We start from the raw sequence: 27,800 nt of genomic DNA on the forward strand, positions 1-27,800 counted from the left end.
ATACATTGAAAGAATAGGAGAAAGTGTGTCATGGTTGTACTCCAGAAGAGTTTGACAGAAAACAGTAAGACCTGTAGCAATAATAGTAATAATTCCATAAAGTAGACACACGTAGCTACATTTTAATGCATAAATTATTTCTCTACAGTGAAATATGTATGAACAGCATCAATTTGTTTGTCAAAAAGCAGAAAAAGTTCAAAAACGGCAGTTACTAGAGTGTACACTCTAGTAACTGAAGTCAGTTAGTGAATTCCACCATGTATTTCAATGGGGCAAATAATTTGCACAAAAGGGCAATTATTTCAAAAAGGGCAATAGTGAAGTTCACCAAAAGATACAGCAAGATTCTCCTGAAGGAGCTGAACGTTTTGATATATGAATTAGTAGAATTAGTGAAAGATAGTAGAAGTAGTTAAACGACAAAAAACGTACGGAACATTATATAATAATAATAATAATAATAATAAAGGGAAACAGAAACACTAGTAGTGAGAATGCATTGAATGCATTCTCACTGATAATAAAGGGAAACAGAAACACTAGTAGTGAGAATGCATTGAATGCATTCTCACTGATAATAATAATATCCAGGCGTTCTATTGGGTGTAGAACAATAGGTGCCTGCCATGCAATGCATGGAGGCAGTGACTGACCTGCTTCGCAGGTCAGTCACTGCTCTCCTTATGCATTGCTAATGGCATGCCCCAATAAACATTTACTGTCCAACAACACTACATGCAAAGAATCCACAACCAACTTTGCAGACTTATTGGAACAATTTAGTAAAGAAACACACAGCAGGATGCAGAACAGTACAACAAACCACAGGATGAATACAATAGATCTTGTATGATAAAATCATTGCAGACCAATTACTCTGACAGACTCTATTCAAAAGACAGTTACCAAGAGTTGGAGTTGACATTATTGCTACAAGTCTTGTTTTTAAATTGACTAAATTGATTTTACTACTCTTGCTTTTTTTACTTGTTTCTTAATCTGCAGATTAAAGGTGTTGCTTTTTTTCTCAAAATCAAACCTATCAAGCATCCCAAAGTGCCCCTAAAACACGTGATTGGTTCACCAGCAGCTAATCCCAGCTCAGAATAGCTATTCCCATAGTGTATTTTCTTTTCAATACATTTAATACAGATACTCATGAGAATTTTTTCATCTTTAGTGGTCAAAATGATTAATTCAGCTTTAACTATAAACCACAGTGATGTCATGAAAACTTTAATCCAGTCTCGATGCGTACACTTCCACCTCACACAGAGTGAGATACTCGTTTCTTCCAGGTATGACAACGTTGATGTATCGACCATCCATGCCGTTGCACTGAAAGGTTTCAGTAACACCTGCAGCGATGGTTGAGATCACAGCACACCTGCCAGAGGAGAGAAGATTTAAGATTTCAGGACATACTTCAAGATACATTAATTTAGCAAAAATTATCATGAGAAATTATTTATGCTTTCAACAACATGTTTTATTTGGATTCAGTGTCTTGATAAAATGGATGTAAACTACCTGGGATTGTTATTTCCGTTGTTATCAAGTGAATCTCCAATCCGAATTTCAGCTCCATTAATTCGAGTGGGAACTTCTACCCGATTGGTTATGTTTATACTGAACACTTTATGGGTGCTGCCCAGGTCCAGTCTCCACCAGGGGCTAAAGTCATTATTTGTGGCACTGCAGGAACTCTTGCTCCACAGTCCTTCACGATACCCATCGATAGCGTAGTAGGCGATGGCTCCAGGATAAACTGTTGACTGTGAAGCTTTTCCATAAACTGCCACATTTTCTTCTGCAAAATAAAATTTTAAATGTCAGCTGTCATACATCGTTTTCTAATATGCTCTACCTATGTACTTATTGACAATTGCATATTTTTATTTATTTTGTTTGTTTTTGTTTGTTCAAGTAGTTAATTTGGTATTTAGAAATTTGCAAAACCGAAACTTGTTGTTTTCATATAAGCATAGGATTGACAGAGAATTTGCTAGAGAAAATAAATACCTTTCTACTTTCTGTGCCGCCACACTGCTTTTTGTAAGGGACATTATCCCAGAAGGTGTTTTTTTTGTCTCAAATTACTAACAACTTTCAGCAGAGGATATATTTTATATACAATTAATTTGTAAGAACAGCCTTGACATTGAAAAAACTGTTGTTTTTTTGTGTGCAAGCTGTTATCTGATGATGGAGTTAGTAAATCGGCTAGGGATGTCTGTACAAATCTTATTTATTGCCAGTTATGATTTTGGCTCAATCATAACTGGCAATAAATAACACAATAACACAACCACAAAGTCGGCCTTCTATCATCTGAAGAACATCTCCAGGAGTAGAGGACTAATGTCTCAGAGAGATCTAGAGAAACTCATCCATGCGTTTATCTTGAGTCGCATTGATTACTGCAACAGCATCTTCACAGGTCTGTCCAACAAATCAATCAGAGAGCTGCAGCTGATACCAAACGCTGCTGCTTGTGTTCACACTAAAACCAGAAAGATAGAGCACATCACCCCAGTTCTACAGTCCCTACACTGTAGCTCAGAGAATAGAATTTAAAATATGGTTGTTAATTTATAAATCACTGAACGGTTTATCAATCAATCAATCAAATTTTATTTGTATAGCACATTTCAGCAGCAAGGCATTTCAAAGTGCTTTACATAATTAAAATAAAAACAGCATGTGACATTGAATAAACAGTGAGAAAGAGAAAGACATTTTGAAAAAGATTAAAAAAGGTTTAGCAGCACAATACATTAAAGATTTGCTCTTGCTGTTTCAACCTTCCAGCACAACCTCTCAGGTCTTCTGGTTTGGGTCCGCTCTGCATTTTCACAACCAAACATGGAGAAGCACCATTCAGCTTCTATGCACCACAAATCTGGAACAAACTTCCATAAAATTCCAAAACAGCTGAAACACTGAGTTTCTTTAAATCAAAGCTAAAAACCCACCTGTTTAGAGTTGTTTTGAAACATAATCGTCAATCAACATATTCAATGTGTATTGATAATCTTGATGATGTCTCTTGTCAAGATTTAATGTTTGTCACTGGATCTCAATTGTATGTTGTTTTTATGACTTATTATTCTTGGGTTTTTATGATGCAAAGAAATTATTTATTGCTGAAATGTGCTATCCAATTAAAATTGACTAATTAATTGACTTACTAAATCCTAAGAGTTAGGATTTAAACCTCAGAAGTTACAAGATGTACAGTGAACAATCTTCATTGAAGTATACCTGGGTTAACTTGGTCTAATCAATCAAGTCAGTGGCACTCACTGACAAACCTGACTTGACTGATAAAATATGATCAAACATGTTTCGAAAGATTCTCACCAGTTGGGGCGCGGTATCCATAGACCTCCACTTCACAGACATGTAGAACCCTGTTCACACCAGGTGCTTTAATGGTCACATAACGTCCTTCAACACGCTTAGTAAATTGTATTGGATAAGAGCTTCCAGCTGCAACAGTAGAAATGGTAGCAACCCTGGAAAAGAAGAGTTGTATCGGTAACATTCATGATTTTTAAGAGTAATCCCCACAGGGTTTGCTGAGGTGTTTAAATAATATACCCAAGTCTAATTTAGTATTTCTTAGTAATTTCAAACTATTGTTAAGGAAGAAATTAATAAAATAGTTAACTTTAGAAAAAAGTCTGGCTCTCTCTCTTCCTTAGATCCCAGGTCCTCTCGGCAGGCCACGTGTAGGCACAAGGAAAAACAACAATGCGTGTTGACATCACAGAATTACAGAATTTAATCCAATATAAGACAATGCATAAACTTAGAAGTAAGACAATGCACAAACTTACACCAGAAACTGCAGAACAACGGAGACATACATTCATTTACCTGACATAAATGGAAAGAAGGAAAGAAAGAAAAGCAAAGACGTGCAAAGACATCTTTGGAGAATTGCAAGAGCAAATCTAAATTGTTACTTCTGTGTAGAAAGTTTTATCCTCTTGTATTTAATTTATTCAAATAAGGCGTACCTTTGCTCCTCCAACCAGGAGCTATCTCTGACCCTCTCTCTGAAGCCTAAACCCCTGCCGTGTTTACGGCCTTTCACAGATGAGTGTGAAAAGCTACAACTTCCACTGTATTGTTTTCTCACAGACAAAAGGCAGTTCAAACGATCCTAGCAAACCATCTGCTGTAACTACAAGTAAAATAAAGGTCAATAGGCCAGAATAAGTTACTGATTTAAAACCACAATTAGGCCATTTGAATCAAGACATGTTAAGTTTTAAAACTAGCTTATTTTAAATTTATTTTCTCAACACTATTCCAATAATCTTGGTATCAATATAAAGGTAACACTGGGGTCACTCCATCAGAAGTCTAAGTATCACAGGAGCTGCTAGCGTTTAAGAGAAAATGAGGATTGCAACAGTATATAAACATTTTAGAAATCTTATCAATAGGGCTACAAACTTTGTGAAGCCTTAGATCCAAAACTGGACAGTACCTGTACAAAGATTGATGTAGCTGAGGATTTCCTTTGTTTAACTTACTAAACTTAATAAACCTACGTTACATGCCTAAAATCTGTTTTCTTTTTCAGTCACTCAACTATTTCTATCCAATTGTAATAAAACAATTAGAAATTGCTATATCTAACTCCCAATGAAGTTTTTTTTTTCTTTAAAACCACGGTAAAAAAAAGAGCAATTACAACAAACTTAGTCACATTTACTGAAAATTAAAAAAATGGAAACCACCAATATTTATATATATTTTGTCACTACCAGAGCTCCCTACAATTTCTCTGCATGAAGGTTTGTGGTCACTGTCCTGAAGCCCTAGGCACAAAATCAGCTTGTGGCTCAGAGTCTAACGTTTCTTTGGATACTAAATATCTCTCTGTTTAAGGGGAGGTGCAGAAATAAAAAAGTTCAAATCTGACAGCATTGAGCCTCCCTTGTTTCATACTGCAGCCATGACATAATCACTCACAGTGGGTTTGCAGTGCCCTCTTTTTGTAAAGAGTTTCCGATGTGAACCTCCACACCATTGAGTTGGTGTGCACAGCAGTCTCCTCTGTTGGTGATGACGACCTGGGTGACTATATATGAGTCCAGCAGGTCCACTCTCCACCAGGGGTTGTTTTCAGTATCAGTGTGGGTACAAGATCCCTTTGTAAGGTCAGCATTTAGGTTTCCATCAATAGCATTGGAAGCACCTACAAATGCATTCCAAGGCTCCCCTTTGTACTGAGAAGACTGTGTAGCTTTGCCACGTAAAGCCACATTTTCTGAGAAGATCAGAGAAATTCAACGAAGATTAAATTAATCACAATATTGGTTGTTTTGCTTAAGACTATTTATGCAGTTGTTTAAATACACATCCATTTATCTGTTAGTCATTTTAAAAGTCTGGTGGTTTTTCTGTCTCGTAAATATAAATATAAACTACATATATATGGAAGGCATAGTATTAAGCTTTTTGCTAAAGTTAGAGCAAAGCCTTTCTCTAAAGACAAAACTCATTTTGAATAAGTTCAATTAGATTATTGTGTTGAGTTCATAGATTAATGTTCTATCACAAACAATGCTTATAGTTTCTAAATTTACAAAAATACTTTCACATGCTACTTACGGTAAGTGTAAGCTGAGCACAGTGGCAGGAGGAGCAGCAAATGAAATAGTACATCGTACCTCATGATTCTGACAAAAACAGGAGAGAATAAAAAAACAACAAAAAAAAAACTCTGAAAATATTTCCTGAGCTTGTGAGAAATACTGCCAATTATGAGTCCAGAATTATTGATTTAAATTATGAGAATTGAGAAATTACCTTGATTCTGTGGTGGGTTTGCTGTTTGAGGTGAGGGATTTGTCTTTGAGCGTTTGCTAAGTCCTTCACTCATCTATTTATATCAGGTAAAACTCACCTGTTATCCAATCACATCTCAAAGAGAAGTCAACTCCTACCATTCTCAGTGAGCTTCAGCTCACAAAGTCCCATTGTCACTGGATTCAGTTATTTTACTTTGCCACCCTTTGTTTAAACAGATCATGGTTTAGTTAGCCTTTATGAAGACACGTAAGCTCAGTCCTGAAGTCAAACACTCAAACAGCTTCATGTAACACAGTATTGCTCATCCTAAATAAGAAAAATCATTACTGACAATTCAGTAAAACAATAATCAAGTTTCAGGACACTTTTAAGTTCAATGTGAATCTGAAAGTGTTTCTATTAAACATTAAAAATATTCTCAGAAAAGAAGAGAGTTATTGATAGAAAAAAAAACTGTTTAGAAACTTTCTTAAAGATACCATTTACATTTAATTACTGCTGCACAGTGGCTATTTCTGATATAGGCAACATAGGCATATCAAGTATGATATGCCCGTTGCTCGGTGGCAGGATTGTTTGGGCAAATACTGAGTTTGTCCAATCATTTTGATAAGACCTGACACAAGGAAGCTCACAGAAATGTCATGGGGGAGCCTGTTGGAGAGTAAATACTCTGCAAAAATGATGATCACACTGTGACCAGATGTTTTATTATTCCCACATTAATATATTTTTGAGCATTACAGTTTTTCACCCCAGCCAATTTATGTCAATGAAATTTCAGCCCGCACACCACTCATATGACATAAAAGCCAAGAAGAGTTTTAAAATAAAATGTCATTCTAGAAGATCCTTCGCACCACTGGGAATGTGTGTGGATTTTATGAACTTTTATTCTGTACAGTTGACGTTGACACTTTTTGTATACCCTTGTTACTCTTCAGCTCTTCTTGCAAGAAGACCTGTATTTTAAATCCCAACAAAGATTTGTACAGACACATAATATTTTACAGTTTTTAGGTACATATTAACCTTGATTGCTATGTCCTCTTTATACAGTCATTGTAAAAAAGAAAGAACTCAATGTGTACCTGATGTTTTCTTTAGAGCTACAACAGTGTATTAAGCTTTAAACCATAGCAGCTGCTAATAACATTTTGACTACACAAGCAGGTTTTGAGAGAAAGTCTAGAAAAGTATTTCTCAAATATAGTCCTCAAATTAACATATTTGTAGTACGTTACAAAAGGTTGCCTATCAGGCAGACTTTGAAGAGAGGAATAAAAAATCAATTCTTTTTAGTCTGCCATAAAGTCAATCTTATATGAAACAGGATATATTTATTATCACTTTGCATATATAGAAACATAAGGAAGGTCATTATATTCTTTAAATAATGGGCTTGGGTATTTTAGTCATCTTGAAGATGTTTGCTAGGCCATATGTTTTTAATCCCTTCTGTTAATTTTAGGGTGTAGTACATGTAGTAGGTGCATGATAACATCATTATGTCCTGTTGAACTGTTTTTTTTAGCTGTTTGAATACCTGTTTAATATTGGTGAATAAACACTTGGATGGACTGCACCCAGGTTCCTTAAAAGTCAAACATTGACATTCAGTAAGATTATTGTGCCTTTAAATTTGGCATATCCAAACATGGATATATTACAAGGCGATATCTCAAACATACATCTTCTTGTGTGAAATCATTGAAAAAAGGAAGCATTAAAATTTTCAAGTTGAAAATTGTGGATCTAAGTAAATCTTGATGATGCTTAGGTCTAATTTTCAGATGCAGAAATATATATCAATTTAATTTGTTCAAACAATTATTACCAAGTTTAAGCATAGGAATGTCCGGTGATCACATTGTTCAGGAAGGAGACAGATTCTGTGTTACAGAGATGAATATTATATATTCTCATATATACTAATAATTAGTGAAATAAAAACAAAAACAATCAAAGAGCTAAAGGAGACTAATTTGGAACGGTGTTCTTCAAACTTATTCAGGCTGAGGGCCACTTAACCCATTTAACTAAAACTCACGGACCATCTAACTGGAAATATTCCCCACAAAAACACAACATTGTATTGTGAACAATGTGAAACTTATACAACCTGAAAATTTGAGGGCGTAGTAAGTTATAAGAAGGCAGCATGATAACATCATTATGTCCTGCTGAACTGGTTTCTTAGCTGTTTGAATACCTGTCTAATATTGGTGAATAAACACCAGGGTGGATTGGACCTTATCTCTCTGTCTGGGACTCAAACCTCTTGCTCTTGCATGAAAGTCCATTTTAACAAACAGTGACTGTTCAGTTGAAACAAGGACTTTCTAAACAAGCTGTTGCAATGTTATTATACTCAGTTGTATCTGAAACAGCAGTTTCTTAAAAAGAGATGTGCACTCTGAAAATGTTTTAAATTAAATCAAACAATCAATGTAGCATTTTCATGAAAACAATAAGTGGAAATACATTCAAAAGATTTCAATAGAAATCTTTTGAATGTAGGAAGAAGGGGAAGGAAAAAGAATGACACAGGTGACCGTTGCCTCTCTTCAGTCCAGCTTCATTCAGCAGAATCTTAATGTTTTAGTGTACTCTCTGTGTCACTCTTGCAAGAAGAGCTGAAGATTAACAAGGTCATTATGAAAGAGTGGCAAGGTCAACTGTACAAAGAAAGACAATATCTGTCTTTCTGAAACTGAAGACCCATCACACGCACATAGTTTCCCCAGAATGTACTCAGGATTTCCACTTACCCCACTTTCTGAAATGAGGCCTGTAGGAGAAAAACTTTTGTTTTTTTTTTCCCAACAAAACATGCTTGTGCGGTTGTGTTTTTAGAACTAGTCCAGTTTTTGAGCGTTTCTTTAAATTTAAGGTGCTTTAAGATGCTTTTGGATGCATTCCTATCAAGACCTCTGCCAAATTTGATGGCATGCTTCAGCGGTAATTCATTTATCTGATTCAGTTGTGTTGGAGCAGGGGTGTATCGAAAAATTGCAAGGTAGTATAAGAGAACAGGACTTGGGAACGCCAGAACTAGGAGAACAAATCACAGAGGAGTTAACCACACAAAATGAAAAAAATCAGCGAATAAATGCTTTGTTTGTATAAAGATTAAAAGACTAACAAATCACAATGGATCCATGAATATTAATCTGTAATGGTTCTACTCAGGCTGACTTCAAAAGACAACTCTGGAAAATAAAAACAGGAATTATGTTCCACAGAAATAACCTCATCTCTAAGTCTTACTTTATTAATTTCTTATCAACACTGGCATTCTCACAAACTCCTTAAACAGATGTTTCCCTTGAACAACTGATTAATGTTGTTGTATTCAAAGTTTGAAACATTTACATCAAGCATTTTGCCGCTAAGGGGTTAAACATCCATCCTAGAATAGCTTATAGGAACTTACAAATTGAATTACAGCATTTTAAAGCAATATTTTTCCCCTATATTTATATTGTCGAGAAAAACTCGAGCTCAGCCCATTTCCCCATGCTGGAGATTTTAGTTTAATAATAACAATAAATAAAGTTATCTTTAAAACTGATTACACAGGTGACATCAAGACCCAACAGTAGAGTCAGACGGTAATAAAATTAATCTGGTTGTGTGTGTTGTTATAGTGTCCTGCAAACTTTGCTTTAATTCTACTTTTTTCTAATTAATCATAAAAAATCATAATCAGACAGAAAGAGAGTTATGTAACAGGAAAAGCAGGTTTCCTGGAGAAAGAGGAAGTTTCCAGCCTGCAGTGTTTAAAAATAGTTCAGACTGCTCATTTTGAGCATTAAAGGCTTAAGGAATAAAATCTAAACATTTTGAGTAATTGGATAAAACCCAGAGTAAAATACTTACATTAATAATGATAACCTTATGATTAAACCAATAATTAATATTGGTTTAACCAGTGGTTGATGTTGGTTTGATTATAAGAATATTTACACTTACTCTTATACTTATGGAAGTACTTACAGGTGAAAGAAGTAACTGTAACATGGTGTCAAATAATTAGAATAATGGATTATTGTTGGTTTCTTTTCAGAAATGTCTGTAATAACTCACATCATGATTATAATAAGAGTAACTAATAAGTAATGTTATTATAAAATTATAAATGAATGCTAAATCAGAGAAACTAAAAGGTTATAAATGTGATTTTAACATTGAACTTGAAATGGTGTAAAATGTGTAACTGTAACTAAAGGTCACTGATGTTGTGTTGGATGTAGATGGTAGGTGAAAAGTCAGGGGGAAAGAGGAACCGAAAGGAGAGCAGAGGTGACCAAGACATTAGGTCATCAGAACAGACATCATGTCTCCAAGATGGTGATGGATATGAGATCATCTGTCCAAGCAGAAACAGGAAGTGAGATTTTTGAGATGCATGAAGGAAACAGGTGCAGAAGGCAGACAGAGAACTTCAGAAAGTTCAGTTCTAAAAAACAAGGGAGTTCATCTGAAGGTTGAGGCCAACCAAAAGGCAGTTGACGTCAAGGAAAAACACACGTGAGGAAAGAAAGTGTGTGGCTGCTGATAAGAATAAAAAGACACCAGACAGAAGAATCGGGGTTCTTTGTTCCGCGGCGTTCGAGTCGAGCAAACGGAGATGCAGAATCAACGGAGGGCTGCGTGATGATACCCCGGGACGACTGCTCGCTGCACAAGGAAGGAACAAGATCCGTTTACCCACAACCCGGGATTCTGATTCGACTGTGGCCCTGCACTCAACCCAAAGGATTACAACGATGCTGCAGTGGACATGGGGAATAGACAAAGATCTTTCGTGGATTAAGAACTGAGTTCGTTGAGGATTCTCACCAGTTCAACTTTGGATCTATTCTAAAAGGATTCTGCCAAGACAAAGACAGGACTCCATCCATGGACGTTAAAGTTTTCTGCTGCCAACATCGTCTCTGCATCTGGGTTTGAGTAATACTGCCTCCCCCAAAGTCTCTATTCAGATTAAGTCACAGTATAGGGTTAGAAGTAGGAGTAATTTCTAAAAAATTCTTAAAAGTATTAATTTCTTAAATTTTGATTGAAATGCTGTATGTCCTTTTCCCTTGCTAAAGCTTGCTAGTAAAATACTAAAGTCTAATTGATGCTGTGGACAGTTAAATTATTTGAGTCAACTAAAATTAATTCTTCTGATTAATGTAAAACCAGTGTTTGTGGTCCTAGTAAATTAGGGTGGCTTCGTACGTTCTTTAGTTCAGATAAATAATGACTCTGGGACTTATTCCTAGTCTCTAAAATTATCTAAGTGCACGTCAATGACAGGGAAAGAGCTACCGTGAACAGACGTGGTTTATGAGCTCGGACACCGGCGGGGCTACTCCGATGTCTGAATCATGGACTGAAGCAGGTCATAACGTCTGGATGAAGGTAGTTAGAGCTTAGACGAATCTTTCTCGCTCCCAGCTTAAACAAAAGTTCTCTATATTCTTATTTGCGGTAATACCCAGGAATTAGAGGTTTTTCGGACCCGTGACACGGAAAGCTGGTCAGTAGTCAGTCCGCTAGAGTTAGGGGGAGTTAGGGGCGTGGCTGAATACTGTGCATTAACAGTATTTTAGTCATCTTGAAGATGTTTGCTAGGCCATATGTTTTTAATCCCTTCTGTTAATTTTAGGGTGTAGTACATGTAGTAGGTGCATGATAACATCATTATGTCCTGTTGAACTGTTTTTTTTAGCTGTTTGAATACCTGTTTAATATTGGTGAATAAACACTTGGATGGACTGCACCCAGGTTCCTTAAAAGTCAAACATTGACATTCAGTAAGATTATTGTGCCTTTAAATTTGGCATATCCAAACATGGATATATTACAAGGCGATATCTCAAACATACATCTTCTTGTGTGAAATCATTGAAAAAAGGAAGCATTAAAATTTTCAAGTTGAAAATTGTGGATCTAAGTAAATCTTGATGATGCTTAGGTCTAATTTTCAGATGCAGAAATATATATCAATTTAATTTGTTCAAACAATTATTACCAAGTTTAAGCATAGGAATGTCCGGTGATCACATTGTTCAGGAAGGAGACAGATTCTGTGTTACAGAGATGAACATTATATATTCTCATATATACTAATAATTAGTGAAATAAAAACAAAAACAATCAAAGAGCTAAAGGAGACTAATTTGGAACGGTGTTCTTCAAACTTATTCAGGCTGAGGGCCACTTAACCCATTTAACTAAAACTCACGGACCATCTAACTGGAAATATTCCCCACAAAAACACAACATTGTATTGTGAACAATGTGAAACTTATACAACCTGAAAATTTGAGGGCGTAGTAAGTTATAAGAAGGCAGCCTGATAACATCATTATGTCCTGCTGAACTGGTTTCTTAGCTGTTTCAATACTCCCAGCTCCCAGCTTAAACAAAAGTTCTCTATATTCTTATTTGCGGTAATACCCAGGAATTAGAGGCTTTTCGGACCCGTGAGACGGAGAGCTGGTCAGTATTCAGTCTGCTGGAAGTTAGGAGGAGTTAGGGGCGTGGCTGAGTACTGTGCATTAACAATATCTTAAAGTATATTTATTGAGTTGTATTATTTTAAGCTTCAAAAGAATTACTTGAAGTGGTTCCTTTAGGAATGTTTCTAAACATTTTTATTTATTTTTTTAACCATAACCATAATACTTATTTTAATCTGAGGATGATTAGTATTAAAATATCCACTTTCGGATTCACATTGAACTTGAAAGTGTTCTGAACCCTGGTCAATATTTTACTGAGTTGTCAGTAATTACCTTTTTATTTAGGAGACAATAAATAAACTTTATTTATCCTAAATAAATAAAGTTTATTTAGGATGAGCAATACTGTGTTACATGAAGCTGTTTGAGTGTTTGACTTCAAGACTGAGCTTACGTGTCTTCATAAAGGCTAACTAAACCATGATCTGTTTAAACAAAGGGTGGCAAAGTAAAATAACTGAATCCAGTGACAATGGGACTTTGTGAGCTGAAGCTCACTGAGAATGGTAGGAGTTGACTTCTCTTTGAGATGTGATTGGATAACAGGTGAGTTTTACCTGATATAAATAGATGAGTGAAGGACTTAGCAAACGCTCAAAGACAAATCCCTCACCTCAAACAGCAAACCCACCACAGAATCAAGGTAATTTTTTCAGTTCTCATTAAGATTTTTTTATCAGAAATTCTCACAAATAGGACACTATTAACTGTGATATAGCATGAAATGTTATAAAACAGTTATACGAATTATCCTAAATATAGCTTAATACTATTAAGGTCAGAAAATGTTTTCCCAGTTTTTCCCTCCTGTTTTTCAGAATCATGAGGTACGATGTACTATTTCATTTGCTGCTCCTCCTGCCACTGTGCTCAGCTTACATTTACCGTAAGTAGCATGTGAAAATATTTGTGTAAATTTGGAGACCATAAGCATTGTTTGTGATAGAACATTAATCTATGAGCAGAGCCAGTTAATCTAATTGAACTTATTTAAAATTATTTTTGTCTTTAGAGAAAGGATTTTCTTAAATTTAAGCAAAAAATACTCTGACTTCCAAATATATGTAGTTTATATTTATAAACCTTTACATTAAGGGTTCCTTAAATGGGCTAAAAATGTGTTGTCTTGTCCTGTTTTATTTTTAGTTGCTTGTTTTTCCACTTCGTGTTTTTGAGAAAATGCAAGATTGATTGTTTGGTTTAATTTTAAAACAATAAATAAGAGTGTAATCTTTTACAACTCCTTTCAAAGCTGATAAAAGCATGACTTATTATTCATTACATTGATAGTTCTTCTGGACACGACTTCATCAGTGCCAATTTAGAAGCTGTCAGAATGCAAAGACAGTAAAATACTTCATCTGATTTCTCATTGTGTTTTTATATAAATAGCGAAATATTTGTTTCATGCCTGCATATAGTCCTTGTTATAATGCAAGTACGTGCCACTGAGACAGAAAAGTAACATTCAAACTATCAACCATCAAACAAGTGGAAGACTTTTTTAATGACTGCACAAATATCTTAAGCAAAACAACCAATATTGTGATTAATTTATTCTTCGTTGAATTTCTCTGATCTTCTCAGAAAATGTGGCTTTACGTGGCAAAGCTTCACAGTCCTCTCAGTACAAAGGGGATCCGTGGAATGCATTTGTAGGTGCTTCCAATGCTATTGATGGAAACCTAAATGCTGACCTTACAAAGGGATCTTGTACCCACACTGATACTGAAAACAACCCCTGGTGGAGAGTGGACCTGCTGGACTCATATATAGTCACCCAGGTCGTCATCACCAACAGAGGAGACTGCTGTGCACAGCAACTCAATGGTGTGGAGGTTCGCATCGGAAACTCTTTACGACAAGATGGCACTGTAAACCCACTGTGAGTGATTATGTCATGGCTACAGTATGAAACAAGGGAGGCTCAATGCTGCTCAGATTTGAATTTTTTTAATTTCTGCACCTCCCCTTAAAGAGAGACATACTTGGTATCCAAAGAGACATCAGGCTATTTGCCACAAGCTGATAAAAACTGTTTGATCATTTCAGTTTATGCACCAGGGCTTCAGGACAGTGGCCACAAACCTTCATCAAAGAGACATTGTAGGGAGCTCTGGTAGTGACAAAATTATTTTTTTTGTTGTAAACATTCTGGTGAAGGACAACAAAATTCAAATTATTTTATGTTCCATCCACATTTCCCATCCACATTGTTCCCTGAAACTAAAGCAGCTCCTGTGATACATAAACTTCTGACAGTCACCCAGTGTTACCTTTATGTTGATACCAAGATTATTAAAATAGTTTGGAATTGCTGAGAAAAATGAAATTAGATTCGCATATGTTATTTTAAACACACATTTCAGAAGACCTTATGCTGCTTGCTCCTTTGAAATCATGAATGTTACCGATACAACTCTTCTTTTCCAGGGTTGCTACCGTTTCTACTGCTGCAGCTGGAAGCTCTTATGCAATGAATTTTACTGAGCGTGTTGAAGGACGTTATGTGACCATCATAGCACCTGGTGTGAACAGGGTTCTACATGTCTGTGAAGTCGAGGTCTACGGATACCGCGCCCCAACTGGTGAGAGTCTTTCGAAACATGTTTGATCATATTTTATCGGTCAAGTCAGGTTTGTCAGTGAGCGCCACTGACTTGATTGATTAGACCAAGTCAGGGGTCAGCAACCCAAAATGTTGCATTTATACCACATTATCAGAGAACAGCTTACACAAAAGTGCACAGTTTCTTCAACATCAAGGCTGTTCAAACAAGTGAAAAATAGTATATGTATTTATTAAGGGTGCACAGCAGGGGTTTCCTTAAGGGATATTTTCCGTATTTGACCGTTTTTTTTTTGTTTTTTTTTAAAGATGGAAAATTTTTAAACCCGTCCATCATTTGACAGGTTATAATTCACACCCTTGACAGGTGCACATGGGCAGACATTAAAATTTACGCAAAGAGTTCATTGCAGAAGCAACTAAAGGCAATCAATACAAAAATCCTTTCTGAATATCATCTCATGAACACTGAACTAAATGTCTTTCTGACCGGGAGCTGACAGCGTGTTGAAGAGTTATGGACCGGACTGGTTCAGAAGCGCATTCCAAACCTTTGGTTGAAATGGTGCGGTTAATTCCAGTCTCTAGTACATACAGACCAGAGGAAACTAAATAGAAGTGCTTTAATTTAAGTGGAGTCATTTAATCTCATTTATTATAAGTTATTGGGACCACAGTCAGTGTTTTTTGTCAGTACAGAGAACAAGTTAGATGTGTTTATCTGTTTTATGTGTGATGGGATTGCATGGTTCCACTTGGTGAATATGAACTAAACCACATAAAATAGCCTATGTTAATATGATTATAATTTGACAGGTAAAAATAGTACATGACCGATTTTCTTTATGCTGTCCGTCAAGATGATGAATAACAAAAAAGTCTGGCAAGACCTCTGGTGCACAGATTCCAATTTTGGCCGATACCTATTTTTTTTGTCTTAAATGTTGCTAAATATAGCAAGAAAGTCGCTGAGTTGGTAACAACAAGGTGAATATTTTTAACTGCAAATATGCAGATATTACCTGGTGAGTCAGTCAGTCTCCCTTTGTCATGGGAGAGTAGAAGAGGACACTGGTTGATTTTTAGATCTTTGGTGAGGTGGATAAGATCAGCCGATTGACGATCTCCCAAAATTAAAGAAATAGGCTGGCTGATAGATCAGTGCACTCCAAATATTTATAAATATATACATCATCTGCTTAAAGCTGTTGGTAATTTCTAACTAAAAATTGTAAGAGAAATAAAAAAGAAGAAAAGAGAAAAGAAGTAGAAAGATAGTTTTTTTTTCTCCGTCAGTCACTTTTATGAAAACAATAAGTTTTGGTTTTGAACCTACCAAATACAAAATGAACTACTTGAACTATTTTTAATACAAATATGTAATTGTCAATATGTACATGGGAATTGCATATGAGAATAATATATTTCAAAGCTGACATTTGAAATTTTGTTTTGCAGGCGAAAATGTGGCAGTTTATGGAAAAGCTTCACAGTCAACAGTTTATCCTGGAGCCATCGCCTACTACGCTATCGATGGGTATCGTGAAGGACTGTGGAGCAAGAGTTCCTGCAGTGCCACAAATAATGACTTTAGCCCCTGGTGGAGACTGGACCTGGGAAGAACCCATAAAGTGTTCAGTGTTAACATAACCAATCGGGTAGAAGTTCCCACTCGAATTAATGGAGCTGAAATTCGGATTGGAGATTCACTTGATAACAACGGAAATAACAATCCCAGGTAGTTTACATCCATTTTATCAAGACACTGAATGCAAATAAAACATGTTGTTGAAAGCATAAATAATTTCTCATGATAATTTTTGCTAAATTAATGTATCTTTAAGTATGTTCTGAAATCTTAAATCTTCTTTCCTCTGACAGGTGTGCTGTGATCTCAACCATCGCTCCAGGTTTTACTGAAACCTTTCAGTGCAACGGCATGGATGGTCGATACGTCAACGTTGTCATACCTGGAAGAAACGAGTATCTCACTCTGTGTGAGGTGGAAGTGTACGCATCGAGACTGGATTAAAGTTTTCATGACATCACTGTGGTTTATAGTTAAAGCTGAATTAATCATTTTGACCACTAAAGGGTAAAAAAAACCTTATGAATATCTGATTGTATTGAAAACCAAAATAAAACTCATTAAGGGGAAAGCATTTCTGAGCTGGGGTCAGCCTCTGATGAACCAATCACCTGTTTCTGGGAAACTGTGGGACACTTTATGGGTCTGATTTTGAAAGATAAGCAACAACTTGAGACTACAGACTGAAAAGCAAATAAAAAAGAAAGCACAGTAAACTTATTAGTTCATTTAAAAAGAAGAGCTATAATGTCTAACTCTTGAAAATCTTGTCTTTTAAACAGAATCTGTCAAACTGATTATCATATTTATCAATCAGACTATTTAATGATCTGTCTCATAGGTCTTATTCATCCTGTGGTTTATTCTACTTGTCTGAAATCTGGTGTGTATTTCTTTAATAAATCACTATAATAATGAGTCTGCAAAGTTGGTTGTGGATTATTTGTACATAGTGTTATTACTGCACACTACTTAATTTTCTGTTAAATTGCTTGTTGACACAAACAGAAAATCAGCAAATCACATGCTAGTAACTCAATGCAATTGGGAATAAACTGTGCAACAGTGTCTGATGATAACAGAGCATCATTGGGATGTGGTTTCATTTGTTTCATAGATGTGCAACGATCTGATCCAAGCTTGTGAGGGTATCATGTTAATATATCTAAAGAATGTTTCTAACACCAGGTTGAATCTCTACCATGAACAGGATTGCACTTCTGATGGGTAAAAGAGTCCAACCTGGGCTTTGTTGGAGACTGATATACAGGTGCTGGTCATAAAATTAGAATATTGTGATAAAGTTCATTATTTTCCATAATGTCATGATAAAAATTAAATTGTCATATATTTTAGATTCATTGCACACCAACTGAAATATTTCAGGTCTTTTATTGTTTTAATTTTGATGATTTTGGCAAACAGCTCATGAAAACCCAAAATCCCTGTCTCAAAAAATTAGAATATTATGAAAAGGTTCTCTGAACGAGCAATAAAAATAATCATCTGAATCAACAAAGTAACTCTAAACACCTGAAAAAGATTCCTGAGGCCTTTAAAAACTCCCAGCCTGGTTCATTACTCAAAACCGCAATCATGGGTCAGACTGCTGACCTGACTGCTGTCCAGAAGGCCATCACTGACATCCTCAAGCAAGAGGGTGAGAAACAGAAAGAAATTTCTGAACGAATCGGCTGTTTGCAGAGTGTTATATCAAGGCACCTCAGTGGGAAGTCAGTAGGAAGGAAAAAGTGTGGCAGAAAACGCTGCACAACGAGAAGAGGTGACCGGACCCTGAGGAAGATTGTGGAGAAGGGCCGATTCCAGACCAAATTAAATTTTCATCTCCATAAAACTTTTCAGCAGATGGAAGCATGAAGTGCTCCAAAATCTTCTGATAGCTGCTGCATTGATCCTGCCCTTGATAAAACCCAGTGGACCAACACCAGCAGCTGACATGGCACCCAGACCATCACTGACTGTGGGTACTTGACACTGGACTTCTGGCATTTTGGCATTTCCTTCTCCCCAGTCTTCCTCCAGAGTCTGGCACTTTGATTTCCGAATGACATGCAAAGTTTGCTTTCATCCGAAAAAAGTACTTTGGACCACTGAACAACAGTGGTCCAAAGTGCTGCTTCTCTGTAGCCCAGGTCAGGCGCTTCTGCCGCTGTTTCTGGTTCAAAAGTGGCTTGACCTTTGACCTGGGGAATGCGGCACCTGTAGCCCATTTCCTGCACACGCCTGTGCACAGTGGCTCTGGATGTTTCTACTCCAGACTCAGTCCACTGCTTCCCCCAAGGTCTGGAATCGGCCCTTCTCCACAATCTTCCTCAGGGTCCGGTCACCTCTTCTCGTTGTGCAGCGTTTTCTGCCACACTTTTTCCTTCCTACTGACTTCCCACTGAGGTGCCTTGATATAACACTCTGCAAACAGCCGATTCGTTCAGAAATGTCTTTCTGTTTCTCACCCTCTTGCTTGAGGATGTCAGTGATGGCCTTCTGGACAGCAGTCAGGTCAGCAATCTGACCCATGATTGCGGTTTTGAGTAATGAACCAGGCTGGGAGTTTTTAAAGGCCTCAGGAATCTTTTTCAGGTGTTTAGAGTTACTTTGTTGATTCAGATGATTATTTTTATTGCTCGTTCAGAGAACCTTTTCATAATATTCTAATTTTTTGAGACAGGGATTTTGGGTTTTCATGAGCTGTTTGCCAAAATCATCAAAATTAAAACAATAAAAGACCTGAAATATTTCAGTTGGTGTGCAATGAATCTAAAATATATGACAATTTAATTTTTATCATGACATTATGGAAAATAATGAACTTTATCACAATATTCTAATTTTATGACCAGCACCTGTATGGAAACTGTCATATTTTTCTTTGCTTTATATTTGCTTCACTAGATGCTTTGTCTTAGTACAAGATCTCCTAAAGGAGCTCTCATAACCAAACAGGATTTGACATTTAAATGGGAGTTTATGTATCATAAATTATTTGCCCACTTGTAAATTAATTTCTAGTTCTGCCAACTGTTTAACAGTGAGTTGCTGCTTTTCATTTTTCCTTTCCTTCAATGCCATCCACTGCTTCACTTCCTTTTTATGCAAATATTTGCAAAAACCACAGCATCAGTCTCTGGTGTCATTTGGTTTCCTCTTAGAAGCGAATGAAATGTTGCTGTTTGTTGTATTTTTTCTGTCAGAAAATCACATGTGTCTGCAATGGATTTTGGTTTTTAATTGGGAAAACAAGCAGTTTCTCAAGCAAAAGAACAAATAGAATATAAATTCACATAATCATAGGCTAAATAGATAAACTGACTTAAAGATTAATGCATCCTTTAGAAGAACATAGAAAATAACAATAAAGAAACTTATTACGTTAGTAATTCGGGTAGGTGAGGTTCATAAAAATCTGAAATTAACTTTTTATTCCCCTTAAAAGACAAATGGACAGCAAGGAATACAAAGATTTGTTTTTAAACCATTTAGTAATAATGCTTTGAAACAAGTTATTGGGATAAGTTTCTGTATTCTTGTTTCCAAAATTAGGTATCTTTTCTGGAAAAAGATCCTTATTAAAGCTTTATCAGCAACAGCTAAATGTTTTTTTTGTTACCACCCTGGTTGGTGGACTTTTACATCTTCAGGTCAGAATCGTAGCAGTCATCCTGTATTCCTCTCATGGGTTGTGATCCTCTGTCTCCTTGATGAAAACTCTTCCATCTGAGTGATTTTTCCAGTTAAGATGGATGACATCATTCACATTTTCACTCAGCCTTTGCTTCATCTGGGGTAAAGAAACCATCCTTTTTAACCAGTATATACATGTAGTTTAAGCTGACTGAATCAAAGCATTCCTACACTTAAAGGCTAACATCTGGAAGACTTACGTGCTCCAAGATGCTGTTTTGCACTGCAGGGTCATTCAGATCTAAAGTTGAGTCCTGCAGGCTGAGCCGCAGTTTCACAAACTGCACATTAGATTTTCCTAAAAGTCAAAATAAAACCAAATCATATGTCAGGGTTGCTTAGGAGCTGGTTCTACAGTTTGCACATTTATCCATAACCGTCAGTCTGTATTGATTAGAAATTTCACATACTGCATTTGCAGAGGAAAGGCTGCATTTCTGTGCATTTCCTGTCTCCCCATTTTCCAGATTCAGTCTTCAGCATCGCAACACAATATTCACTGTTTAGTGCATATATCCCTTGGGATTTCCTCCAGTACCTCAGAGAAGAGTCAGTCAGGTCTGACCAAACCCAGGGGTCTCTGAAGAGACCAACAAATACTGCTGTCCCATTGGCTACTTCCTGGACTGTCTTGTATTCTGCATCGTTCCTCAAGCTGACCAGATCTGTGTAGTTTTGTCTGCAGAAATCTCGAGCGGCGGTCCAAGTCATCGGTTCTGGACTGAGGATGTACTGAGCTGCTCCCTGTTCTGAGCCTGAAAAAAACATTTTTGTGTTTGTTACAACAAAAACAGTGGAGCGCATTCACAAAGTTCCTATGTGGACAAGAGGTATAAATGCAGCAGAAAACATACATCCATCTTTTGTCTAACTGTTATGTGAGATTGGGTCTCAGGAATAACCCAGACATCCCTCTGCTGAGCAACACTCCCCAAAACGTTCGAGGGGAATCCCAATGCAGTCTCAGGCTGATAGGGACATCACTGACCAGGTAGAAAACCTTAAAGCTGCTGTAATTTTCATGTTAGAGTGTACAAGGTGGGCATTTGGTCAAACGGCATTTGGTCAAACACAACGCTTGATAATATTGGAGTCAGCCACAGCTAGATATCCAATATGGCTGCTGAAATGATATGTTTGTTTTCACTCCTGATTGTTTGCATTACATGAAACCAATGACACAAACATTTATATGTAAACATGTTCTGATACTGTAATTGAACACAATAAGGTTCATTTGTGTTTTGATATGCATAATTGATTATCAGCGTTTGTATATTATTAGGAGAAAAATGTAAAAGGAATACTCACCATCAAAGCAGACTGCATATTTGGCATAGCCACAAGAGATTATAGAAAGTTTTCCAGAACTGTAAAGACCACAGTTGTCGCCACCTAACGAGCTCCATATTAGATAATTTTTTTCTCCATCCTTGTAGAAATCTTTGTCGGCCAGAGACCAGTGCCACTTTGGGTCGCTTCCTTTGTGCAACCCAATCCATACGGCATCACTGTAGTCGTCTCCAACACTTTGAAGAGCCATTTCCATCTCATTCATGTCTTCCATGGTGGCCAGGTCAACACATGTTTCCCTGCAGTAGCTCTGCGCATCGGTCCAGGTTTTTGGAGTTTGAAACAAGACATATTGGTACTGATACACACAGAGACAAAGAGAACAAAGTCCTGTAGAAAAAAAGTTAGGAGTTTAAAGAGCAACAAGGATTAGTTGGAAATACTGGAAATTCTTTTCTGTAAGGAAATATGCTTTGGAGGTGGCACATGTTTTACACATATATAAAACAAATGTATAGAAAATGGAGAAACTAACCTGCAAGAATCATTAGCTTTATGACATTTCCCATGGCTGCTATGAAGCTACAGGAAGAAAGAAAACTGAGATGAATTTATTTATATAGCAAAGTATTTACTAAAGTGCAATAGTGGCTTATAAAAGTGGCAGAGAGATGTTAATGTGTTTTGTAATGTATGATTTCAATCTATGGATTGAATTTATTTAGAAATGTCTGTTTTGAAATATATAATACAAACATATTATCTTAATAGTTGATCATACTTTTAACTAAATGAAAAACATTTTCATATTTTTTTCCTTCTTTTGCTTTGCTGTAGATAAAAGAAAAGCAAAAGAAGAATAACAAAAGTACAGGATGCCAAAATAAAGGCATAAAGAAAATGGAAAATAATTTCTGCAATGTCTTTGTTACATGTGGTGAAAGAAATTGTTAATTAATGGATAAACAATATTATAAGATTTAGAAAGAGTCTTACCTTGTGTTTTCTGAGTCCTATGTTCAGCAATAACAGGGGCTACTAAAAATTAACTTCTGAATTAAACCTCTGACAGCTGTGCAAAGCGTCTTTAAAGCTGTCTCTGAATAGTTTGTGGTGGACGTTTTGTGACAGTCATGACTTAAATTACCTGCTTTTCTTCCTGTGTATGGAAATCAGTATGGAAATGACAGTAAAGACCAGTAATCCACATTCCTTTTCCCCACTGACATGAAATAAGATGAAACATTTACTGTTTTACAAACATTATGTCTCTTGTTAAATGCCAGAAAACATGATTTCATAGGATTTTTTTATGACTTTCTGTTAAGTGAAATGTTTACTTACTTTGCCTTTGAACAATTTGGGAAAGCCCAGATGATCTAAGTCAACTGATATGTAATCCTTCAGAAGCAACTTAATATTGGATCATCATGTTTCAACAACACTGAGTGTGTAGGAAAGAAATACTTATGTAAAAAGTCCGATTTTTGTGCTTTTCTAACTCTACACATTTTCCATGTTTCAAAAATAATCAAAAACTGTATGACCATAAAATACAGTCTCAAGACATTTGTCTTCTAATCTGTATGTAAAGCAGTTTGAAAATTAAAGGCAAGATCAGGTATTTACTTTCACTATAAAAGGTAGATAACTTTCTATTTCTTACCGACAATATATCAGAATAAATATTTCCTGCTTTTAGGGTTTCAGTCTGATTGCTTTTGTTTTCATGCCTGCTCATATTTCAGTCAGTGATCAGTTCTTCCACCTACCTGTGGCTATTGGCTGATAGATTATTGGTAGATTATTGATATCAGTTCTGTGTGTAGATGTCCAGTATTCTTTACTTGCCAGGTCCAAAACTCAAATATCTAAAAAGGATATTTGCTCAGGAGAAACAGATGAATATTTCCTGAGCTCCATGAGTGAGTAATCTCATGGAAATAATGTGTTTAAATATGCAAAATGAAGGAAATGGCAGGTTTCCAGGGTATTGTTGTTTTCATCTTTTCTGAATGATTTACTTCTGAATTATTTACTGTGATGGTATAGAAAACTTTAAAGGTTATTCAAAGAAATTGTGGGTGTTTTTAATTTTGGGATATGTTTGAATTTTCTCCAAAAAAAATATAATAAAGAGTCAAGTTCAATAAATTAGAATAAGCATTCTCGTGAAGATTGTTTCTTTTTTCAGTTCAAAAAGTACATTTTTGAAAGACAAAAACATTTCTGTGTTAGAATGATGACTTTCAAATCTTACGTGTCCAAAAATATTACAAATAAAGGATTTACAACATCAGTGTTTTCTTAATCTGTAAAAGTGCTTCATTTAATGAAGTTACTAAAATAAATTGAAATTTCACTGATCTGATTTATTCAACAGATTTTTAAAACTGCCATGTAGAGGAGTTGCAAATTACAACAAACTGCTAATTTGTGCCTTAGAACAAACCCTGGCTGTGAAAGAGTTAAATTTTCCTTTCACCATCACTGTGGACAGGGCAAACAAGTTTCATCAGTATGTAGCACTGCTAAAACTTTGCCTTCAAGCAAATCAGTGTTGTTCTTTAAGTCAGACAGCAATCAGCAACACTTCATTTACTTCTGAGGGGATGGAGAACAAAATTACACTGGAGACTGATGCTGTGGTTTTTGCAAATTTTTTGCATAATAGGGAAGGTAAGCACAGTGAATGGCCTTGAAGGAAATGAAAGATGAAAAGCAGTAATGCAAGTGGAGCAGAAAGTGAACAAAGTAACAAGGAAGTATTACAAAGCCACAAAGAGTAAGAGAGTCAACTGCCTCTCTTTGTTTGGGGCAGCATGCTACTATTAGAAATAATGTACTGGATAAATACCTAAGGCGTAAATACCAGATTGGAAGGGCAGACTTATTAAAACAAACACTATTTTGAAGATTCCGAAAGAGTTCCGACTTTTCTGTGTAAGACTTGAAAGATTATCTAATTTCAGCGTTTTTCCTTTTCAAATCCCCACTGCTGTCCAGTAGGTGGCGGCAATGCGCCAACAAATAAATAAACACAGTTGAAGAAGAAAGGGTGTCTCCATCAGGAAGCTGAGGGTAAATACTTGTAATAATCGATTCTTGTTTTTCCTTTTTTATATATATCGTACCTCATTTAATGTCATGCATTTGCTTTCTTTTTTCAACTCTTTACCATAACTGCTTGCTTTTGGTTTTCCTGCTTAATCGCCCAAGTTTAATCATTTGTTGACAAAAGACAACAAATGTCTTTTGTCAACGTGACTTAAACACTGCGCTCCACTGTCCATTTGGTTCAGATCTGTCCGTGGAAATGAAGCAGGTGTACCAGGACCTCATCCTGCAGACATGCGGTGCTTCATCGCTGCGTGTCGGCGCTAAGATCCAGACTCTGTGGAGCGGTTACGGGGAGATAGTGCGGCTGCACCTTGAGGGCTGTGGGCGGCCCTCGGTGGTGGTCAAACACGTCAAGTTTAAGGAAGACGCAGAGCACCCGGGCGGCTGGAACACGAATCGCTCCCACGCCCGTAAAGTCAGGTCCTACCAGGTGGAGACCCACTGGTACCAGAACTACTCCACTAATCAGAGCTGCCGCATCCCCGCCTGCCTTGCCGCCCGTTCCTATGGCGACGAGATGCTGATAGTTCTGGAAGATCTGGATGTGGAGGGCTATGACCAGAGAAGGTATGACCACAGACAGTGAAAATTAAAGCAGTTTGTAAATGTGAGTATCTCTGAAATGGCTTCACCTAACCAGAAGAGTTATACACCATTAACCACCAATATGAAACAATTTATAATCACAATCTTTGAGCAAACTGCCTCTATTGTTGTTCTCATCTGAACAGAGCAAAATTCTCATTGCCACACCTGTATAAAAAAATTAACAACACCTGCCCGTTTAATAATACACTATACGCTCTCTATGCACTCTGATTTGATGTTGTATCAACCTTTCAGATGACTGGTTCTACTCTGCATCCCTAGATTAAGAACCAAACATGGAACAGCAGCTTTCAATTGTTATGCTAATCTAATCTAAAATAAACTTGCATAAAACTGCAATGCAGCTGAAACACTGAGTTCCTTTAAATGAAGGGTAAAAGCCCATTTCATTTTTTTAGGGGTGCCTTTGATTGAACACAGCTGCTTCTCTTGACCCGCTATGGGTTAATTTTGCTTAAAAAAAAAACGTCAGCTGGAAAAGTCTTTTGTTATGAGCAATGTATGCAAAAAGGAGTAGGCCTATCACCGAAGCTATTAAATCTTAAAATAGGATCTCAATGCAAAACATGTTGAAGCTGCACAGACATCCCCTAAGCTAATGTCAGTGTCCAATGCTGCATGCTGGATGTCTATTAAAGGTCTTTGCACCGATCTGACCGAGTAATCTAATTAAAATTAAAAAAAGCAAATACATTTGTTCTTGAGCTCTTGTATTTTTTTCTATAATTTATCTGCAAAAAGGCTTTTTTGAACTTTCAAACCAATTCTCCAATTGGATACAGTAGTTACAAATCAGTGATTTTATTTACCAAATTGCAGATGAAATGTGATTTTTCATGTTTTCATTTGCAGAACCAGCTTGAAGGACAAAGAGATAAGGGCCTGCCTGAGCTGGCTCGCCCACTTCCATGCCCTCTTCCTGGGTGTGACCCCAGAGGGTCTGTGGCCAGTCGGCACCTACTGGCACCTGGAGACCCGGCCAGATGAGCTGGAAGCCATGGACAACGCTGAGCTCAAAGCCGCAGCGGGCGACATCGACAGGATCCTCAACGAGTGTAACTTTAAAACCATCGTTCACGGAGACGCCAAGCTGGCCAACTTCTGCTTCTCAAAGAGCGGACTCAAAGTGGCCGCCGTGGACTTTCAGTACGTCGGCGGCGGCTGTGGGATGAAAGATGTTGTGTATTTTCTCGGTAGCTGCATGGATGAGAGGGAATGTGATAAACGGGTACCGGGATTGTTGGACCACTATTTCGCAGAACTGAAGGCATTTGTTAATAAAGATGTGAACTTTAATGCTCTTGAGAAGGAGTGGAGAGAGATGTTTGCATTCGCGTGGACGGATTTCCATCGTTTTCTCCTGGGATGGATGCCGGGACACTGGAAGATCAACCAGTACAGTAAGCAGCTGACCCGGGAGGTTCTGCACAAACTGAAGCAGTAATCAGAACTACAGATCATTTGGTGCCGTACTGTGAACTGTAATGTAAACAAGAAGAGCTGACTATGGGAATTCTTATTGAAAAGAGCCACCCAAACAAGCCACCTCATGCACTTTACTTTGCTGTGTACTATCTAACATTCTGTTTGGTCAGCTGTGGATAATAAAGACTTTTAAAAAAATGCTACTTTTCCAAAACGAATAAGTATCAAAAGTAGCTTTTACACATTTTTAAAAAAGTTTTGTGATCCTTGTATGCTTAAACAGTCAAATCAAACATCAATCTCAGGAAATCTCAGGCTGTGTTGTGCTTCTATCAGAGAAGGCACAACACAGCCAAAGTGTACAAATCAAGTCCTTTATTTCTTTTTTAATTAAGGTTTTTTCAGTCCAGTTCATCTTTAAAATGAGCAGCTGAAATAAATCATTCAAAGCCCCAAATTAATATCCTGTTCATGTCAGTTATGAATGCATATAGACTTCAGACCAGAACTGTGTTTAGCAGAGCCTGCTCTGCCTTTGTTTATTTGTTTATGTGGGACATGAGAGAACGTCACAACACTTACTTCCACCTGGAGACCAAAACGTCTCTGCTGCAAATCATGGATGATCAGGAGCTCAAACAGACAATCATTGGTGTTGACTTGATACTTAACTAATCAAAAACACTAATAAGGTGACCTCATCAGTATTACTTGCAAATTAATCTTTTACAGATGAGTTTTTAGCTCCGTCCACATCTGAAAAGGAGGAACATGGCTACAGTAAAACAAAACTATTATTCTATGCAATGTTTGTTATTCTTTGTACTTTCACAAGTCATTCAAATTGAAATTAAAAGTCCTTTAATTTTAGAGCTGCAACATTCTTCCTCAAAGTTCGGTTTTCCTCTATGAGTCTCTTTATTTCCATCTGCATTGCAGTGATGCATTCAGAGGTGAGATCAGTCTGAACGTTAACTGATTTCCTGTGTTCAGTATATTCCTCATCGTCTTCATGAGCAGCATCTCTTAGATCAAGCAATGCTGAAGCAGCAACTTGCTCTAAAATCTTTTTTCTCCCATAACGCTTCCTTTTGCATCTTTGTGTGCCTCCAGTGGAAATGGTTACCTCATCCCTCCCATCACA

At 36.8% G+C, this 27,800-nt stretch overlaps 4 protein-coding genes across 4 annotated transcripts; 2 read left to right on the forward strand and 2 right to left on the reverse strand.

Moving 5' to 3' along the window:
* Positions 1-760: 760 nt before the first annotated feature.
* LOC106911710 (uncharacterized) lies at positions 761-5,975 on the reverse strand. The gene is made up of 6 exons (XM_014978537.2): positions 5,833-5,975; positions 5,635-5,702; positions 4,993-5,290; positions 3,367-3,521; positions 1,534-1,813; positions 761-1,390 (listed from the first exon to the last, which is right to left on the reverse strand). The coding sequence occupies exons 2-6, from the start codon at positions 5,696-5,698 to the stop codon at positions 1,240-1,242; spliced, it is 948 nt and encodes a 315-aa protein (XP_014834023.2). The 5' UTR covers positions 5,699-5,702; positions 5,833-5,975; the 3' UTR covers positions 761-1,239.
* Positions 5,976-12,843: 6,868 nt separating this feature from the next.
* On the forward strand, positions 12,844-17,437 carry LOC106911709 (uncharacterized). Its single transcript, XM_014978534.2, has 6 exons — positions 12,844-12,996; positions 13,172-13,239; positions 13,941-14,238; positions 14,787-14,941; positions 16,381-16,660; positions 16,804-17,437. The coding sequence occupies exons 2-6, from the start codon at positions 13,176-13,178 to the stop codon at positions 16,952-16,954; spliced, it is 948 nt and encodes a 315-aa protein (XP_014834020.2). The 5' UTR covers positions 12,844-12,996; positions 13,172-13,175; the 3' UTR covers positions 16,955-17,437.
* Positions 17,438-19,734: 2,297 nt separating this feature from the next.
* On the reverse strand, positions 19,735-22,611 carry LOC106926464 (secretory phospholipase A2 receptor-like). The gene is made up of 6 exons (XM_015001426.2): positions 22,499-22,611; positions 22,038-22,084; positions 21,521-21,892; positions 20,620-20,964; positions 20,410-20,507; positions 19,735-20,306 (listed from the first exon to the last, which is right to left on the reverse strand). Exons 2-6 carry the CDS (start codon positions 22,069-22,071, stop codon positions 20,199-20,201), a joined length of 957 nt encoding a protein of 318 aa, XP_014856912.2. The 5' UTR covers positions 22,072-22,084; positions 22,499-22,611; the 3' UTR covers positions 19,735-20,198.
* Positions 22,612-24,426: 1,815 nt separating this feature from the next.
* pkdc (protein kinase-like domain containing) lies at positions 24,427-27,526 on the forward strand. Its single transcript, XM_015001432.2, has 3 exons — positions 24,427-24,583; positions 24,805-25,189; positions 26,084-27,526. Exons 2-3 carry the CDS (start codon positions 24,819-24,821, stop codon positions 26,673-26,675), a joined length of 963 nt encoding a protein of 320 aa, XP_014856918.2. The 5' UTR covers positions 24,427-24,583; positions 24,805-24,818; the 3' UTR covers positions 26,676-27,526.
* The last annotated feature ends 274 nt before the right edge of the window (positions 27,527-27,800 follow it).

This window comes from Poecilia mexicana, unplaced genomic scaffold (assembly GCF_051168715.1).
Source record: "Poecilia mexicana isolate PSO_F unplaced genomic scaffold, ASM5116871v1 scaffold_16, whole genome shotgun sequence".
In the NCBI taxonomy this organism is placed as follows: Eukaryota; Metazoa; Chordata; class Actinopteri; order Cyprinodontiformes; family Poeciliidae; genus Poecilia; species Poecilia mexicana.

What these genes read in the sequence shown, in the direction of transcription:
- LOC106911710 (XM_014978537.2), bottom strand. Translation starts at nt 5,698, where the DNA reads ATGAGGTACGATGTACTATTTCATTTGCTGCTCCTCCTGCCACTGTGC. An exon ending in GTGCTCAGCTTACACTTACC is followed by an intron (nt 5,291 to 5,634) that starts GTAAGTAGCATG and finishes TGATCTTCTCAG; the next exon opens with AAAATGTGGCTTTACGTGGC. An exon ending in AACGGAAATAACAATCCCAG is followed by an intron (nt 1,391 to 1,533) that starts GTAGTTTACATC and finishes CTCCTCTGGCAG; the next exon opens with GTGTGCTGTGATCTCAACCA.
- LOC106911709 (XM_014978534.2), top strand. Translation starts at nt 13,176, where the DNA reads ATGAGGTACGATGTACTATTTCATTTGCTGCTCCTCCTGCCACTGTGC. An exon ending in GTGCTCAGCTTACATTTACC is followed by an intron (nt 13,240 to 13,940) that starts GTAAGTAGCATG and finishes TGATCTTCTCAG; the next exon opens with AAAATGTGGCTTTACGTGGC. An exon ending in CGGATACCGCGCCCCAACTG is followed by an intron (nt 14,942 to 16,380) that starts GTGAGAGTCTTT and finishes TTTGTTTTGCAG; the next exon opens with GCGAAAATGTGGCAGTTTAT.
- LOC106926464 (XM_015001426.2), bottom strand. Translation starts at nt 22,071, where the DNA reads ATGGGAAATGTCATAAAGCTAATGATTCTTGCAG. An exon ending in AAAGCTAATGATTCTTGCAG is followed by an intron (nt 21,893 to 22,037) that starts GTTAGTTTCTCC and finishes TTTTTTCTACAG; the next exon opens with GACTTTGTTCTCTTTGTCTC. An exon ending in ATATGCAGTCTGCTTTGATG is followed by an intron (nt 20,965 to 21,520) that starts GTGAGTATTCCT and finishes TGTTTTTTTCAG; the next exon opens with GCTCAGAACAGGGAGCAGCT.
- pkdc (XM_015001432.2), top strand. Translation starts at nt 24,819, where the DNA reads ATGAAGCAGGTGTACCAGGACCTCATCCTGCAGACATGCGGTGCTTCA. An exon ending in GAGGGCTATGACCAGAGAAG is followed by an intron (nt 25,190 to 26,083) that starts GTATGACCACAG and finishes TTTCATTTGCAG; the next exon opens with AACCAGCTTGAAGGACAAAG.